The sequence below is a fragment of the Hyperolius riggenbachi genome, chromosome 4 (genome assembly GCF_040937935.1).
Source record: "Hyperolius riggenbachi isolate aHypRig1 chromosome 4, aHypRig1.pri, whole genome shotgun sequence".
NCBI classification, from domain to species: Eukaryota; Metazoa; Chordata; class Amphibia; order Anura; family Hyperoliidae; genus Hyperolius; species Hyperolius riggenbachi.
In genome coordinates, this window is record NC_090649.1 from 248626437 (window position 1) to 248645367 (window position 18931).

The window sequence follows — 18931 nt, forward strand, 5'->3', positions numbered from 1 at the left end:
TGATTCAATTAGATTTGCCATAGCAAAACAATGGCAAATCAAATTGAATCGAATCTAATCCCGATCGGATTTAATCGGATCGTAAATAGAGTTGTAATCGAATCGCACAATGAATCGTATCGTGTAGACGGGGCTTAAGTCTTTACCAGCTTTGCACATCTAGAGACTGAAATCCTTGCCCATTCTTCTTAGCAAAACAGCTCCAGCTCAGTCAGATTAGATGGACAGCGTTTGTGAACAGCAATTTTCAGATCTTGTCACAGATTCTCGATTGGATTTAGATCTGGGCTTTGACTGGGCCATTCTAACACATGGATATGTTTTGTTTTAAACCATTCCATTGTTGCCCTGGCTTTATGTTTAGGGCCGTTGTCCTGCTGGAAGGTGAAACCTCCGCCCCAGTCTCAAGTCTTTTGCAGACTCCAAGAGGTTTTCTTCCAAGATTGCCCTGTATTTGGCTCCATCCATCTTCCCATCAAGTCTGACCAGCTTCCCTGTCCCTGCTGAAGAGAAGCACTCCCAGAGCATGATGCTGCCACCACCATATTTGACAGTGGGGATGTGCACTGTTAGTTTTCTGCCACACATAGAGTTTTGCATTTTGGCCAAAAAGTTCCATTTTGGTCTCATCTGACCAGAGCACCTTCTTCCACATGTTTGCTGTGTCCCCCACATGGCTTGTGGCAAACTGCAAATTGAACTTCTTATGCTTTTCTGTTAACAATGGCTTTCTTCTTGCCACTCTTCCATAAAGGCCAACTTTGTGCAGTGAACGGCTAATAGTTGTCCTATGAACAGATTGCCCAACCTGAGCTGTAGATCTCTGCAGCTCGTCCAGAGTCACTATGGGCCTCTTGACTGCATTTCTGATCAGCGCTCTCCTTGTTCAGCCTGTGAGTTTAGGTGGACGGCCTTGTCTTGGTAGGTTTACAGTTGTGCCATACTCCTTCCATTTCTGAATGATCACTTGAACAGTGCTCCGTGGGATGTTCAAGCTTCATCTTTTTGTAGCCTAAGCCTTCTCAATAACTTTATCCCTGGCTTGTCTGGTGTGTTCTTCGGACTTCATGGTGTTGTTGCTCCCAATATTCTCTTAGACAACCTCTGAGGCCATCACAGAGCAGCTGTATTTGTACTGACATTAGATTACACACAGGTGCACTCTATTTAGTCATTAGCACTCATCAGGCAATGTCTATGGGCAACTGACTGCACTCAGACCAAAGGGGGCTGAATAATTACGCACACCCCACTTTGCAGTTATCCATTTGTAAAAAATGTTTGGAATCATGTATGATTTTCATTCCACTTCTCACGTGTACACCACTTTGTATTGGTCTTTCACATGGAATTCCAATAAAATTGATTATGTTTGTGGCAGTAATATGACAAAATGTGGAAAACTTCAAGGGGCCGAATACTTTCACAAACCACTGTATATGCAAATTAATCAGTCCAACTGCATTGAATGCAACCCTGGCTTTCCTGAAAACTAAACAGAAGCCAAAACACATTTTTATTTAGCTAAGCAAATAATATTGATTGTAAGAGAGTGCAAAAAATCCCTTGGTTGTTCGGAGTCAGTTCAATGAGGAAGTAAATGAACCAGATATACATCACATTGACATGGCTGCTATGCACATTTCAGAATTCAAGTGTAACTCCTTCAAATGAAAAGGAAAAATATTTAAAAAATCAGAAACGTTCTATATTGTTGCTACAATACATACAATTGTTTTTGTTTAGGTTTGATGTAAAAAGAATTTGGGGAAATAATGGCTGCTATGTTTTGCATTGGTGGAATGGAATTTGTAATATTGCTTATTAACGAAGATGTAGTAGTATGATGTAGTAATTGCCTCTTTCTTTCCCTTCCTTAGAATGTGGACTTGAACATGGTTACTGTTGACTGTCAAGAGAACAACCTCAGAGTAGAGATAATTATTGAAGAGTATTCATATCTTCTACTCATTGGTATGTAATAATTAGTGTATTATAAGCTGCTCTTCAAGCTAACTTTGGCTGTAGTTCAAGATCTCAATATGTTAAAAATAAGATATAAAACTTTGGACCTTGTGTACTTACCGTATTTATATAATAATATATTTTTATATATTTATATAATATAATATATAATTGTTCTCGTTCTCCTGTTTTGGTGCAATTTTTTTTTTCAAATATTGAATTTGAGATCTGAAGCCTAGCACGCGCAGCTGGGAGGGGTAATCAGGACACAGGACGGTTGGAACTGTGTCTCATGATCCCTGTCACCCCCTTTCAACCAAAAAGATGGCTGCCCCCATGAAAAAGATGGCTACCACCATGAAATTACAAACATTTGCCTTTTCTTTTCAGGGCTGTGGAGTCGGAGTCGTGGAGTCGGAGCAATTTTGGGTGCCTGGAGTCGGGAAAAAATGCTCCGACTCGTAATGAATTTGTAACTGTAATTAAAATAGAAAATATGATAAAATGTTCTATTTCTCAGATAATAGTCATTAAAAATAATGTATATAAGGTATACAGTATATATACAGTTATAGATCAAGGAAGGGAGGTCCGCACAATTGTCTCCAATATCAAAATTCAGAATAATAGTTTATTCAGGACGTATCCATAACAATCAGAAAGCAATCAGAGAGCATTCCACTAACATGTTTCGGACACCAGGTCCTTAATCAACCACTATGATTAAGGACCTGGTGTCCGAAACATGTTAGTGGAATGCTCTCTGATTGCTTTCTGATTGTTATGGATACGTCCTGAATAAACTATTATTCTGAATTTTGATATTTGAGACAATTGTGCGGACCTCCCTTCCTTGATCTGCACATATTGGGCACGGCTGCCTGTGTTCCTGCACTGTCCTCCATAGTGCGGTCGAGCGGTATTTTCCAACTGTTTTCCTATATATACAGTTATAGCTGTGCTCAGTCCACAAAAATGAAGTAAACCAATGAAAATTAGTTACTTGTGCTGCTTCAATAAAGCAGTCCCTGTATTTTTAAAGTCAGATATACACATCTGATTGTGACTGTATATATGATATGTACACAGGAATCTCTTATATGTACTAAATAACATCTATGCTGTAAGAATAAAGCCTGATGTGTAGCCGTGTCACTAATAGAGATGGTCAATGAGATGGAAATAATTCTGCATTGATGCTGATTTATGCAAATGTATGCACTCCCTTTGCTCATGAAATCAAATAATTTGATATGTTGTTAAAATTTGGTTTGGTGACTACAAATTAAAGGGTACCTGAGATGGATGAAAAGAAAAGTGTTATACATACCTGGGGCTTCTTCCAACCCCCTTCAGACTAATCAGTCCCTCGCTGTCCTCCTCCACCACCTGGATCTTCTGCTATGAGTCCCGGTAATTCAGCCAGTCAGAGCAGTCTAGCTACGTGCCGCTTCCACAGCCAGGAACATTCTGCACCTGCGCAATAGTGCTCCGCAGGTGTAGTACGCTCCCGGTAGCGGGGTGTGTGCATGCGCACTACACCAGATTGGCTCAAGTACCTGGACTCCTAGCAGAAGATCCAGGTGGCGGAGGAGGACAGCAAGGGACTGATTAGCCTGAAGGGGGCTGGAGGAAGCCCCAGGTATGTATAAAACTTTAATTTCATCTCAGGGTTACATTGTTTCACAGTAGTACTATACTCTACATATGCACTCCCCACAGAGCTGCAGGGAATCCACTAAGAATGTTGTGCTCATTGAACACAGAGGTGTTGTCTATCGCCCATAAACCTGGTTCAGATTGTGCATGAAGAATGTGTAATAGAGGAAGAATCTCCTTATTCCCCTGCAGAGTACCTACACATCATTCTTACATGTACCCACAGTTACATTGCCTAGGGCCTGATAGATGTTCTTTGTTCCGGTTTGTACCTTATACAAGTACTCTTACCAAGGACTAGTTTTAGTCTAAAGGGAATAAATATAGTAGTCTACATATCCTTTTCACTTCAGTTGTCTTGTAAAATTCCTAAGCGTTGGCAGTTAAGAGACTAATTTCACGTTACATACTGTTAATCAACAAAATTGTAATATGCAAATTAGAGGAGTCGGAGTCGGTGGAATCCTAAACTGAGAAGTCTGAGTCGGTGGATTTTTGGACCGACTCCACAGCCCTGGTTCTTTTAAAACGGGGTGGGTAAGAGATTATATTACCGATCTATTTTAATTAACATAACTAATGCAACTTAATGACAGTATGTTTGTTTAGGCTGAAGTTCCCCTTTAACTTATATTACTTATAAGTGGTGGCTGTTAGGAGCTAGATGTATTTTAGGCTGGGAGCCACTATAGATTGAAAAGCACTATAAAAATGTTAGCGTGTGCACTCAAAAACCAGGACTTTCTGGAGCGATTTTAAGGGAATGCTATTTTGACCCTGCTTTTAATGAATTAAGTCGCACTGAAAATGCTGCAAGCTGCATGACTGTGATTTTGTCAAATTGCACTTGTGCCTGTGGAATCATCTACATATGCTTGCGTTAGCTTAGTGCGGTGGAAATTGCCACTGAAACTGCCCCAGTGGGCCATGGGCCTTATATCAGGCTGAAGCAGCAATGACCACAACATCCATTTAACTTATATGGCAGATGAACAGTGAATCTTCAACCAGTGGGGACAAGTTGGTGACTGACACATATTGGAAACATCATGAGTTGCATTCTTCTCCACACTGCCAGTCATCACCTCAAACATACAAGAGTTAACACACAGGCCAGTTCTTGGAATGACAGAAATTTCCCACATAACCAGCCCTATCAACAATATTGAACTTCCTAATAGTCTTCTCCTTAATTTAATTTAAAGCAGCTGGCCTGCATCTCCTTAGCTGCCAGAAGGGCACACACGTGGCATACCATCTTGTCAGATTGAACTTATGGTGGAGAAATACATAGTTATCTCAGTGTCTGCTAGCGTGCGTCCTAGCAGCTGCTGTACTTTAGCACTCTCACCCACAATGACTTAGCATCCACTGGACCTACACACTTTAGCACCCATTGCAATTTAGCACAACCTAGACCATGGTATCTTATCACTCACTGGACTTGGGCACCCTGGCACCTACTGTTCCTTGACACTCACTGCATCTTAGCATCCATTTCCTCTTTGCCCCTACTATGTGTCCATCTCGCACTGCTTCTCACCCACTACCTACTGCTTGTCAGCACAAAGGCCTAGAACCCACTTGCGACTGCAAAATGCTTCAACAAAGCTAGGATTTTTGAGAGTGATGTTTTCACTTAAAAGCAGTGTGATTTGAGGGAAAGCGATTTTCAGCCCTGCTTTCCCTTATGAAATCACTCTGAAAATGCTGCATGCAAGGCAATTGTGATTTTTAAATACTGTTGACCCCTGTGAGATCATGGCCATTCAATTTGATCAGCAAATCGATTTTTGGATTCCCTGGCGATTCCTAGAAAGCATCAATGGCCGCTGAAAGCACTCTAACCGGCCCCAGGCCTATCAATGCTTGCACTATTCTAATGGTCATGTAATGCCTGATTAACTGTCGCTACTTCGCTGCCACTAGAATCCATTGATCATTATTTGCCTATGACTAAATTCTACCAGTTGCTACCAGCCTACCACTAGAACCTCCTGAGTACTATGTACTCTTTGCTAGAATATACCAATCACTACCAGCCTGGCACTTGAATGCACTGCTCCCTATCTACCAACCACTGGATACCAGTCACTAGCATCTAGCCATTACGATCTACTGATTATAGCCTATGTTAATGTACTTTTATTATATGCCCATTATTTGGCCCTACCCACAATCTTTTATGGCCACAACCAGTGTTTGGTGTGGTGTGCTGTGCGCACCACAAATTTGGTCCCTCTTTGGTCTAGTTAATCTGGGTTTCTAGCACCACCCCTGCTAAATCTTTCAAAGGATAGTGCTGGTTTATGGCAAAGGATGTGTGCGTGCATGCGTGCGCTGTGGGGTGGGGGGGAAGGTGACTCAGGTTGATTTGTCTTGGGTGTTGAACAGTTCAGAAATGGCCCTGCCCAGGAGCCTAGAACCATATTGATGTTGCCTGCACATACAGGCCTATGGGTGCTAGAACTGCTGGGGGATCAACAGGTCTAGGGAGCAGTGATGCAGTCCTAGCTTTCTGCAAAATGGCAGGCCCCAGGGAGGGAAGCAGTCTGCACAACAGCTATACTATGAAAAAAAGCTTGCAAAAAAGTTAATGTAATGCTATGCACGGGAAGAAGAGGCAACCAGCATAGTTAAAACCAATAACATTTTAAAACGATGAAAGTGGCTTTCCTCAAGGATGACACAATAAATGTATAGGCAAATACTTTTATTACACTATTGGAACCAGTGCCTACTTCTCCAACATATTGGGCCTCTTCCTTGGTATACCAAGTTGGCAATTACCAATTTTTTTAAATAGACCATACATATCCCAGAGAGAACCCGGGACACCTGAGTGGGGACGGGCTTTCTTTATATGCTACATTGGTTGATTGCCCTTCAAGCCTAATTTTGTGAGTATTCCATCTATTGTATACCACCAACATCCAGAACTGATAATACTACACCAATTGGGCTCCCTTTGTCTCTGTATTTTATTCATCTTTTCTCTAAAAGGGAAGTGCTATACGAACAACACTAGTGTTCAGTGTAATGGATAATTTTGTACAATTGTGCATAATTTTCACAATAAAGATTCTGATCATAATTAGAGTTTGCAAGTTGCACAAAGTTATGCAAAATCTATTGCGCGAACCGAACTTTAGCGAAAGTTCGCGTTCGTGGTTCGCGAACCGAAAATCAGAGGTTCGAGCCATCTCGATTGATCAGTTGCTCTTGGGCTACACTGCAAAGCAGAATGCAGGAATGTATCCACTTGATGAACTTTTGTTTATGTACATAGAACGATTTTCGCTGCTTCTTGAAATAACTGCTGTATACATTCTCGCAAAACTTCTTAGAGATGACATTCTTTGGGGCCTCGTTAACCTTATTAATTAAGGAGTATGCAGATTCCAACTAAGCACATGTTAAACTTGCTTTTGTGTGACATGGTACTTGATTAGTAAAGATACATCTGCAAGCAGGCGAGGGTGGTAAACTGGAATTTATTAGAGAAGAGACTGACAAGGATAGGTTTGAGATGCCTATTTTTGGCATCCAGTAAAGAGTGTTTGTATGTTATTTCCCAACGATTACCACACACAATTCTTTTATTCTTCTAGTTTTATGCATTTGTTATGTTAAAAGCAGATTGTGTTTACAGGCCAAAGTCAAATACCTTTTTCACATGCTTTTATTAGAACATTGTTTTTAATATGCATTATTAATAAAAACTTTACCATAGTTTTTGCTAAATAAAAAAGAAAAATTACTGCTACATGTTGGCCAGGTAATTATGCAGTTTTTTAAAACTATAATTCAGATTCAAGTAAACGTATATTAAGTGTATATTATAATTCTATATATATATATATATATAACAGTGTGTGTGTGTGTTTGCCGCCATCATTTAAAAAGGCTTTTTATTATTATTTTTATTATTATTTAGTATTTTTATAATGCCAACGTCTTACGCAGCGCTGTACAGAGTACCGTATATACTCGAGTATAAGCCGATCCGAGTATAAGCCGACCCCCTAACTTTTTCCTTTAAAAATAGGAAAAAATTATTGACCCGAGTATATGCCGAGGATAGAAAATGCAGCACAATTTATGGTAAGGGGACCTTGCTTTGATTGTGTTTTTACTACCTCAGGAGTCACTGGACTACAATTCACAGGCGGGTTGTGATTTTTGCAAGGACACAAAGAGCTGCACACTCTACACAGCCACACATTAGCAAAGTCAGAAAATGTTATCTGCCTTTTGAAAGTGTTTGTTGCCCAGTAAATGAGATTCCCCCTGTGTTGCCATCTGTTGTCTCCTGTCCTCACCTCCACAGCCCATTCTCACAGTAGTAACATCTGATTCCCCGTTATTTCCTCCACGAGTGTCCATGGAGTATGTTTATTTTTATTACCTAGTTTCCTGTCCCTCTCTGATCCTCTAGCATGTGCCCCCCTCCCCCCTTGTTTACCTTCTCCCTTGGCATGTACCTGGCCCGGTGTTCCTAGTTTACCTTTCCTCTGCACTGATCCCCCTGCATGTGGTCTACCCCCCTCCAGAGCAGTATTCCTAGTTTACCTCCCCCCCTCCTTTGATCCCCAGCATGCCGGCCCCGCTAGAGCGGTATTCCTAGTTTAACTTACTTCCTCTCTTAACCCCCCGGCATGTGCCCGGTCCCTGCCAGAGCGCGATGCGCGGTTTCCTCCACGAGTGTCCCCGGTATGTGCCAGACCCACCGCTAGATCGGTATTTCTAGTTTACCTCCCCCTCACCCCCACTGTATACCCCGCTGTGTCTACAACCTAGGATTAAAGGTACACTTTCATTGCTTCAGTGCCTCGCTTTTTCCTCTTCATCCCATACATCATTGTCTGTTCCCGGGAGCACGCTGCAAGATGAAGTACGTGATCCAGGTTAACCCTTGACCTCCCTACCCGCAACTAGTGCCAGTCTGTCTCTTTCTTTATTGGTGCGGTTTCCTCCATGAGTGTCCCCTGAATATGCAAATCCTTACACCACGCAGTGTTCAGTCACCGGCGCTGACAGGATTCATCTTCAGCTCTATCACTGGCTCATCTCTGTGACGCTATGCAGTAGCGCACGTAATTGAGATGAGCCAGTGATAGTTAAAGATGATTCTTGTCAGCGGTGACTGAACGCTACATAGTGTAAGGATTTGCATATTCCGGGGGCACTCATGGAAAAAACCGCGCATCGCGTTCTGGCAGGGACCGGGCACATGCCGGGGGGGGTTAAGAGAGGAAGTAAGTTAAACTAGTAATACCGCTCTAGTGGGCCGAGTGAGCCGACAACATGCGGGGGGGGGGAGGTAAACTAGAAATACCGATCTAGCGGTGGGTCTGGCACATACGGGGGGAACAGAGAGGAGGAATGGAAACTAGAAATACTGGAGGGGGGGGGGGGCACCACATGCTGGGAGATGGGTCAAGACAGCACCTCTATGACTCGAGTATAAGCAGAGACCCCCACTTTTGGGCCACTTTTTTGATCCAAAAACTCGGCTTATACTCAAGTATATACGGTATATATTGTCATGTCACTAACTGTCCCTCAGAGGGGCTCACAATCTAATCCCTACCATAGTCTTATGTCTGTGTATGTATCGTAGTCTAGGGCCAATTTAGGGGGAAGCCAATTAACTTTATCTGTATGTTTTTGGGATGTGGGAGGAAGCCTGAGTGCCCGGAGAAAACCCACGCAGACACGGTTAGAACATACAAACTCCTTGCAGATGTTGACCTGGCTGGGATTCGAACCAGGGACCCAGTGTTGCAAGGCGCGGACGCTAACCAATAGTCCTTGACCGATTTTAACAAAACTTAGTATACAGATTCTTTACTACCTGAGAACCTATGTTCTGGGGATCTCATGTCCTATCTGCACACCAGGCTGGAACCTCAAACAGCCAATCAGATTTCGCCTATTCATGTCAATGGAAAAAATGGAAAAGGACGTCATTCTTATGGTAATAAAGCCAGAGTCCCCAAACTTGCTACAGTTGGTAAATTGGGGACCGAGGTGAAAATTTGGGGAAAGTGGGCGGAGTATAAAATAGCCAATCAAATTTCAGCAATTAATTTTCAATTGGAAAATGTAAACTGCAGTGATCCTTACACTGTTAATGCCAGGGCTCTCAAACTTGGCACACTTGCGCAATGGGTGACTGGGATTTATATTCAGGAAAGTGGGTGGAGCCTACAGCAGCCAATCAAAATTCACCTATTGGTTTTGAAGGGGAATATTTAAATTGCTGCCATTCTTCCACTGTTATTGGCAGTAGCCCTGAACCTGGTGAAAAATGGTCATTGGATCACTGGTGTTCAAGTTCTTAATTCGGCGGAGCCACACACAGCCAATCAGATTTGTTTAATTTCAGCAATTGTTACACTGTTAGTGGCAGGGTTCAGTTGTTCACTGGGTGACTGGGATTAATATTCAGGAAAGTGAGTGGAACCTACAATAACCAATCAAAATTTGCCTATTGGTTTTCAAGGTAAATATTTAAATTGCTGCCATTATTACACCGTTAATGGCAGAGACCTCAAACCTGGTACAATTGGTCATTGGGTGACTGGGGTTTCCAATTCAGAAAGAGGCAGAGGCACAAACAGCCATCATTTGATTAACTGATTCCATTCTCACATTATTGATACCAAGGACTCCAAAGATCAGAAACTTGAGCGACTGTGTGTGAAGGTTACAAAAAAGTGGGCGAAGCCATCAACCAAAAGGAAAATTGTAAACTGCAGCAATTCTTAGACTGTTAAAGGGAACCTAAACTGAGAAGGATATGGATTTTTCCTTTTAAAATAATACCAGTTGCCTGACTCTCCTGCTGATCCTGTGTCTCTATTACTTTTAGCCACAGCCCTTGAACAAGCATGCAGATCAGGTGCTCTGACTGAAGTCAGACTGGATTAGCTGCATGCTTGTTTCAGGTGTGTGATTCAACCACTATTGTAGTCGAAGAGCTCAGCAGGACTGCCAGGAAACTGGTATTGTTTAAAAGGAAACCTCCTTATCCCTCTCAGTTTAGGTTCCCTTTAATCGCAGGGTTTTCAAATTTGGCACAGTTGGTCAATAGGTGACTGGGATTAATATTCAGTAAAGTGGGTGGAGCCTACAAAAGCCAATCAAAATTCACCTTTGATTTTCAAAGGGAATATTTAAATTGAAAAGAGGGTGGAGCCACAAACAGCCTATTGATTTGTTTGCTTGATTATAATGGGAAAATCTAAACTGCTTTCATTCTCACATTATTGATGCCAAGGTCCCCAAAGAGCACAAACTTGGTCATTGAGTTACTGTGTGTCAAGGATAAAAAATGTGGTCGGACGCAACAACAACCAAATACATACCCGGGCAACGCCGTGTCTTCTGCTAGTACATCATAATTTGCAGTGCACTGCACATAAACCATTTTACACACAGTGCACAGTTACCTTATTGCATATGTGCAAGCGCAGCAGCCACTGGTTACTTTGGAAACAGGAGTTGTCATGTCAGGGTATGGCCATTAATGGACAGGTATGGCTACTCAGTTACAGTATTGCTGTCTCTTCAGAGAAGAAGAGGGGCATGGGGGAAGCCTTTGGATTATCCAGATTATCTACCCAGGTAAGTACCCACTTTTATTTGTTACAGGTGCACTTTAAGGAACAATAGACATTTTGTGGTAGGAGCTTTAGATGTATATTTTAGGCAGGTATTACAACAAATGGAAAGATGATATCTCAGATATTGATGATAAAGACTGGGAAGAGGTCTTGAATACTTTTAAGGTACCAATATCAGCTAGAGATTCTTATCCAAATAAAACTCTTACACAGAACCTACCTTACCCCCTGATTCGTATGCATTCATCATCTATGTCTATCACCCACCCCCTCAGATTATATTTAGCCCTTTGCTCAACTTTATGCTCCAATAGCTGTGCTTGCAACTCCGATAAGGATTTGATGCCTTTGAATGAACATAAAATCTTAGCTGTGCATAATAAAGGTAGTGCTTCCTGCTCAGCCCATAAGAATTACATAATTCCTCAAACGAAACCCACTGCTTTCTTTGCAATGACCATACATTCTCCAACTTGGATATTCCTTTTTCTCCCACTCAAGGAACCCTGTGTGCATTATAAAGGCATATATTTAGGGTAAGGCAAATTTAAACCCTTTGTTACTTCTTTCCATGTGGTCCAAGTGTCTGTTACCATTTTGCTATGTTTTAGATGAGGGGGTAAATCTTAAAAAGATGTGTGAAGCCCAGCCATTAAGGACTAGGGTTCCATAAAAGCCTTTTCTAGGCTTAGTTACCAGGCTAAAAAATAGCCTGGTAATTAGGGGGGTTTAAGACCACAGTCCTTAAGTGGTTAACAAACCAGATAAAAAAGAAAGTACTTAAAAATCAGCAAAACTTTGTATAGATGAACTGAAGATCACTCTAAACCCTAGACCTATTGAAGTTTGACATGAGTAGGTAGTGGCATATGGCCTGCCAGCCAGAGGGGAAAGAAGGGGGGGTGGGGGTTACAAAATCCAAGCACAACATCAATGCATGAAGGTAGATACATCTATACCTTATATTGTGATGTATAAGCAGTGGAGAAAAGAAGGCTTAACTACTGGGTTTGTATGATGTAGAGACCTTGGTCCACATGACTAATCTATGGGAAAATGATCTAGCACTGTGCCTGAATTTTGTCTGATGTATAGGAGTCGCTCCATTTCTAAGGTGAAGCTAATCTGATATTTTAGTTGGGAGAAAGAGGGCACTGTTTTACTACCCCAGTTAAAAGGATGATAATATGTACAGTACAATGTGCATCCTATATAAATTAGGAAATTGCTCTAGTTCTATTAGTAATAATCCAAGTTGAGGGGTGATAATCCAAGTTGAGGGGTGAGAGTTATTGGGGTTTGTAAGAGATGTGTAATTATATCTGATGCTAACTGCCAAAAGGGTTTAATTAGGGGGCAGCTCCATAGAATATGTAGTAGGGGTACTTGAGAGGAGGCACAAACTCTCCAGCATTGCGAAGCATAGTCACTTGACATGCTTGAGAGATTCCTTGGGGTTAAGTACCATTTTTATATATAATTTTCTTGGGAGTTTCTACATGAGTAACGCAGTTAGTATGTTAGTGTGAGATAAAGCTATTTTTAATGTCTGATCATTAATTTGGGTTTGCAAATCCTATTCCCATATTTTGGCAAATCGTTGAAGTGGATTGGCCAAATCTTTTGCAAAATATTTGTACCATACCGATATATTTCCTTCATGCTTGTTTGATGCTTGAAGGGTAACTTTCCAAATATTAATTTGGAACTTTATAAATTTCATTGGAGGGGTTTTGTGTAAATGTGTTAGTTGTATATATGAATAATTAGTCATGTCTGGTATATTATACCGGTCTTTTGAAGTGGAGAATGGGCTGACCGCTTTATCCACCATCAAGTCATTAAGCCATTTTATGTTTTTGTCAGTCATGCCCTTAAGTCTAGATGAGGAATTTTAGATTTTAGTTCCGAGAGGGGACTAAGTGGATTTTTTTGTAAGACCATCACCTTGGTGGAGAGAGGCCACAAACTTCCATGCTAAGATAGTCGCTGCTATTGTGGGGTAGGAAGTGGAGGGCACTGGCTGTGACACCCATGCTAAATGTATATAGTCCTGTAGAGGACATGTGGAAGGAGCGGCTTCTAAGGATACCCAGATTTCCCCAGCTTCTGTAAGAACCAATTCAATTCAAGGACATAGCTACAAAATTAGCATAATAGTAAAGACCTAGATCATGGAGGCCAAAACCCCCATTCTCAGTAGGTGTAACAAGAGTGGCATATGCAATCCTGTGTTTCCTCCTTTTTCTACAAGAAGTCAGCAAAAATTTAGCTGGAATTGGGATTTGTAAGGTCCGTAAATCGTAGAGCAGCTTAGGGAAAACTGACATCTTGTAAGCAGCTATCTTTCCGGTGATAGTAAATTCAAAATTGCTTAGAAGATGCAAGTCAGATCTAATCTTAGTAAAAGAACAGATTGCGCTTGTCAAATGGAAAATCTAAAAAAAGGCTTTAATATGGTTGTCGATTGCACAACCCCACAACCCCAATTCAGCATGCAAACGGAAGCAATCTTCCTATAAAAACTTACATAAAAATATGGAATTTCTTCCTGAGGTAGCAATATAAGAAGGAGTCCTGCAGGATGTCTGTTTCAAGTGAGGCACTCCGAATGTCTATTCCTTACTTAATGCTGTTCGTGTTAAAGTTCCGAACATGTGACATCCAATATGTATTGCTTTGGTGTATTAGTGATCTCACCCTCCGTAGTTTTCAACACGAACAGCATTAAGTAAGGAATAGACATTCGGAGTGCCTCACTTGAAACAGACAGGAAGAAATTCCATATTTTTATGTAAGTTTTTATAGGAAGATTGCTTCCGTTTGCATGCTGAATTGGGGTTGTGCAATCGACAACCATATTAAAGCCTTTTTTTAGATTTTCCATTTGACAAGCGCAATCTGTTCTTTTACACAGTTCAACATATTAGGAAGTGGGAACCCCTCACAGATATTGCTGCTGTCTGCTCTGGGCGCAACACCTCATTTTTGAACAGATCTAATCTTAGTTAACCACTTGAGGACCACAGTGGTAAGCCCCCCTAAAGACCAGGCTGTTTTTTTTCATAATTGACCACTGCAGCTTTAAGGCCAAGCTGCAGGGCCGCACAACACAGCACACGAGTGATTCCCCTCCCTTTTTCTCCCCACCAACAGAGCTCTCTGTTGGTGGGGCCTAATTTTGTTAGATCTGACAATGTCAGAAACACCTGATCTGCTACATGCTTGTTCAGGGTGTATGGCTTAAAGTATTAGAGGTAGAGGACCAGCAGGATAGCCAGGTAACTGGTATTGTTTAAAAGGAAATTAATATGGCAGCCTCCACATACCTCCTGCTACAGTTGCCCTTTAAGAGGGGTGGAAAGTTTTTCCTATAGATTTCAGTTGCGGAGGGGGGGATGCATACACCCAAATACTGAATAGAATCCTGATGGATTCCGCCAAGATCTGAATAATGAGGACAAAAATTAATGGGGATAATGGGCATCCCTGTCTCGTCCCATTTGAAATCTTGAATGTTTTTGATAAAAACCCGGAAAGATTTACTTGTGCCGAGGGGGAATTTTATTGGACCTTTAAAACACATGGGCTACAACATATATGTAATAACACAATGAATGCAAGATCAGCAACCAATACTTAATTATACAGTAGTACATAGAGGGGTATTGTAAAGGCTACGGAAGTCCGTTTTTAGAGAATGCATACGGGCCGAGTTTCCGCATAGGAACGGCTAGCAATGTTTTTCAATGGGCTGGTTCAAATGTGTGCATTTGAGACGCATACGTTTCTCGTCCGCATTGCTGCATGCAGTTCTGTGTGGTACGCACAGAAACGTACGCAATGATAGTCTATGGACGCGTATCAAAATGCGTAGTATTGCGTTTGGAGCGCACGTTTCCCATAATTCTTTTTTGTTTCCTGTGTGACGTACGCATTTGAAAACTCATTCGAACTAAAAAAAAAAAAAGCATGCAAACGCAAGCATTTTTATAATTGCGTTTCTTTGAATTTCTATGCGTTCTGCAAACGCTGACAGTCTGAACGGGGCCTAAAGCGCTGGCCGCCTGTGATACATTTCAGAATGTAAATTGGGGTCAGGAAAGATTTTACATTTGGCGACAGCTGACTAAATAATTTATAAATTAATATTGTAAAAAATAAGCAAATGTATTCACTGTTCTTTTCAGAACAGTTCCTCTTTAATAACAATAATATATTCTTTGTAATGGGCTGTACAAAATGTCTGTAATATATGAATATAGAATAAATACAATCTGCTACTAAAAATATTATTTTAATAATTAAGAAACGTGACCAAAGCACACAAGTCAAGAAGCTAATGCTTCTTGACTTTTGTGAAGTTCTCAGAGAGAACTCTTAGGGCTTGTTCACACGTAAGGCGTTTTCGGGGTTTTAAGCACGGGTGAATTTGAAAATTGCCCTAAAAGCGCTTGTGCAATGATTCCCTATGAGAGTGTTCACATCTGCGCATTTCGATTGCTTTGCACTGACCAAAGCACTGCCTGTACCATTTTCCGAATCTTTTGGCTCAATGTAAGGCAAAAGGAAATTGCTAAGCGCTTGCTTTGTATAGCGATTTCCAGAGCGCTTTTTCAAAAATACATTGTATTCTTTTCCGGGTCAAAGAGTTTACTTCCTGACGTCAGTGAAAAAAACTAATCGCTCTGCAAAAGAGCTTAGAAAAGCGCTTTACAAAAATATCGCTAACGAACAGATAAGTGCCGGGAGGCGCTACAAAAATAATAATCACGCACCAAAATGCAAGTGCTGGCGATTTATGATGTGCACAAGGCCTCACAGGGGCTTCTACCGTATTTTTCAGAGTATAAGACGCTCTTGACCATAAGATACACCTAGGTTTAGAGGACAAAAACAAGGAAAAAAAATATATACTAAACCTGGTGCATCCATGGTGAAGAGGCATCTTGCGGATTATGCCCCCTTGTACCTCCCTGTGTCTCCCTGTATCCTTCTCTGACCCCCATGTGTCCACCTCTGTCTTCCTTGTGTCCTTCTCTATGCCCCTTTGTGTCCTCCTCTGCATGGGCACAGTACAGGGAGTCCCGACATTGCGACGGGTTGGAGGTTTGTATTGGCAGGTGTTCACTCCCTGCATTTGGATTATAAGACGGTCACTTTGTTCCCCCCATTTTGGGGGGATAAAAAGTGAGTCTTATAGTCCAAAAATACAGTAGTTAAGAAGCCTGTTACCTAGTATATTGTAAGGGGCATGACATTTATTTAGCTTTAATAACGTAGTTGATGCACAAAAGCAAATTCTGTCAGTGTCTTCACAGAAATATGGAAACATTTGTGTCTGGAGTGGGGCTTTGATACCCCTGTATATTTTTTGTTGCGTTTTTATATAAAGCTGTGGAGTTTATATGTAAAATAGTTGATAGTGTGTTTTATATTTCCGCAGAGCTGAGCTACTCTATACAAAATATCCAAGGTAAGACACGTGACATGTTTGCATAGTTTTGTGCAGTAAATGAATGGCTGGAGATATAAATTAACAAGTGTGCTGTTAAGTGTTATACAGAATATGATGATTCTTTATTTCATTTTGTACTTATGACCATGGCAAATATGGACACTTTGACACCCACCCACATACATCAAGTGTATTCACCATTCTCCTTCCCCCAACTCTCATAACCCCTATTTTAGCCCATGTAGATTGATTCATAAACCACCATCATTATTAGATAACAATTCTATTATTTTCTTGCTAGTCCATGCTTTAGGAAAAACTGGAAAAGTGGAGCTGGTGCTGCAGAAGAACGACTACACTGTCTGGAAGAGCTTGGGGCAATTACTAGAGGGAAATGACTCTTGTGTTAAAAGATCACAAAGAGGTTAGTCTAACATAAATTTGTTTGGCTAGTTTGTGAAGGACAATTTAAACTTTAACATCACTTAGCATCACTGCTATGCTTATAAATGCACAGTCATATCTTGCTCAGATGAAGTCCAAAGTAGTCTGAAAGTACTATATCTGCAAGTTGGAGTAAACAACAATTTATCTATTGGGGCACTATAATCCTGTGACTTGAAACTTTGTGGGCAAAGGTAGAGGACTGCTGAGATTTGTCAAAGGAAGAGCGGAAGAGATTTGTCAAAGAAAGGGAGTTTTAGTGGTAGTAGAGCAGTTTGTGTGGACGTTGTGGTACTATAGTTTGTCCTTTAAATCTTAATGCAATAAAACCTACTAGTATTTTATGAATATAAAAAATGTCCTGGTGAGACAGAGATTTATACTTTTAGTTCTTTAAACATCACGGGCTTTATTTAATACACTGCCCTAAACATATTAACTCATCAGTATGGTCTGGCCTTTTGTAGTTGAGTTGGTTCTCTCTGATAAACAAATACAGCCATGCTCCTCTTCTCAGTTTTTATCTCCTTTATTTCTATTTGCAAGCCCATGTTGTGTTTATGTCAGGTTTCTAATTCTTGCTTACTAAAATGTCTGGGTTTCCAATTCCATGCGGTATACTCAGAAGGCCTATCCTACATAATAAAACCCCATGTGTCTCTGCGTCATCCTCCTGTCCCTGTGTCCATGTGTTTTGGCTACTGCGCATGTGTAGCCGTTGGGACAGGAGGAGGAAGGGGCCAGGGGGGCGGGCAGCTGTTTGGGCTAGCGGCGGACAGACTGGCTGTGCGCCAGTGGTGGGGAGCACGGTAGGGCGCGATCGTGGAATGGAACGCCCTGGAGTCGTGTCACAGCTGTAGCGCACGTTATTTAACGGGTGGGCTAAATAGCTGTTATATAACAGTTACTTCTTGGTAATAGGGACTTTGTAGGCATCTTGCTGTCACAAGAGTACATTTTAATACTAATACTGTATTTAAGAGTTTCTGAATATTCTGTGTATCTAGCAATGTTTATTGTACTGCAGTTCCTTATGTGTATTTTGGTAATGAGTTTGAAACACCTAGTACTGTACACATTCATAGATACTGCCTGAAAGGGCATATTTGCCTTTGATTTCTGTAATGTAAGCTAGTTGATATACACAATTAACATTGCACCTGTTACTTTCTTATTTGCATGTTACATTGGGGTGTATGCCCTAAAGTGCATTAAGCAGAATAACGTGCGTAAAGTGTTACTGCAGGATAAGTACAGTGTAATGCAATGCATTATGCTTTACTCCTTGTATGGTAATACTTGACGCACGTTATTCTACTTCCCGCAGTTTTATGACTGTACCCTATTTTGCGTTATATATTTAACAAAAGTTAGGTTTTGAGCAGTAAGAATTTATTTATATTCATAACACATTCGAATCCATGCATTACAGCATAATGCTACTTTGTGAATCCAACCCATAGAGCCTAAGGAGTAACTAAGCCTTTACCAGAGCACTCCTCACAAGTTAAAGGACCCAAGCCACTAGTTCTAATACTAGTATATGAGGAACTAATTTTGTTGCTGGCCACTCCCAAATCAGGCCCTCAACTAAACCCTCTCCTGGAAGCGATGACCGAGACAGTGCAATGGCAGATGGGCTATTGTCAGAAACCAGAGGACAGGCATCAGCCAAGTCAGGGTCACGGTTCAAGTCAGCCAAGCTGGGGTCAAAGGCCAGAGGATCAACATAACCCAAGCCAGAATCAGGAGCCAGAGGATCAGTACAAAGATT

The 18931-nt window shown here is 41.2% G+C and overlaps 1 protein-coding gene across 7 annotated transcripts in view; it reads left to right on the forward strand.

The window, feature by feature from the left end:
• Nucleotides 1-18931, forward strand: part of MRAP2 (melanocortin 2 receptor accessory protein 2) — a 452653-nt gene that overhangs the window by 121719 nt on the left and 312003 nt on the right. For all 7 annotated transcript variants that reach the window (XM_068281584.1, XM_068281585.1, XM_068281582.1 and 4 more), the window contains 3 exons: nt 1881-1974; nt 16702-16731; nt 17015-17137. In XM_068281584.1, coding sequence (XP_068137685.1) covers nt 1881-1974; nt 16702-16731; nt 17015-17137 — 247 coding nt within the window. The remainder of the gene's footprint in view (nt 1-1880; nt 1975-16701; nt 16732-17014; nt 17138-18931) is intronic.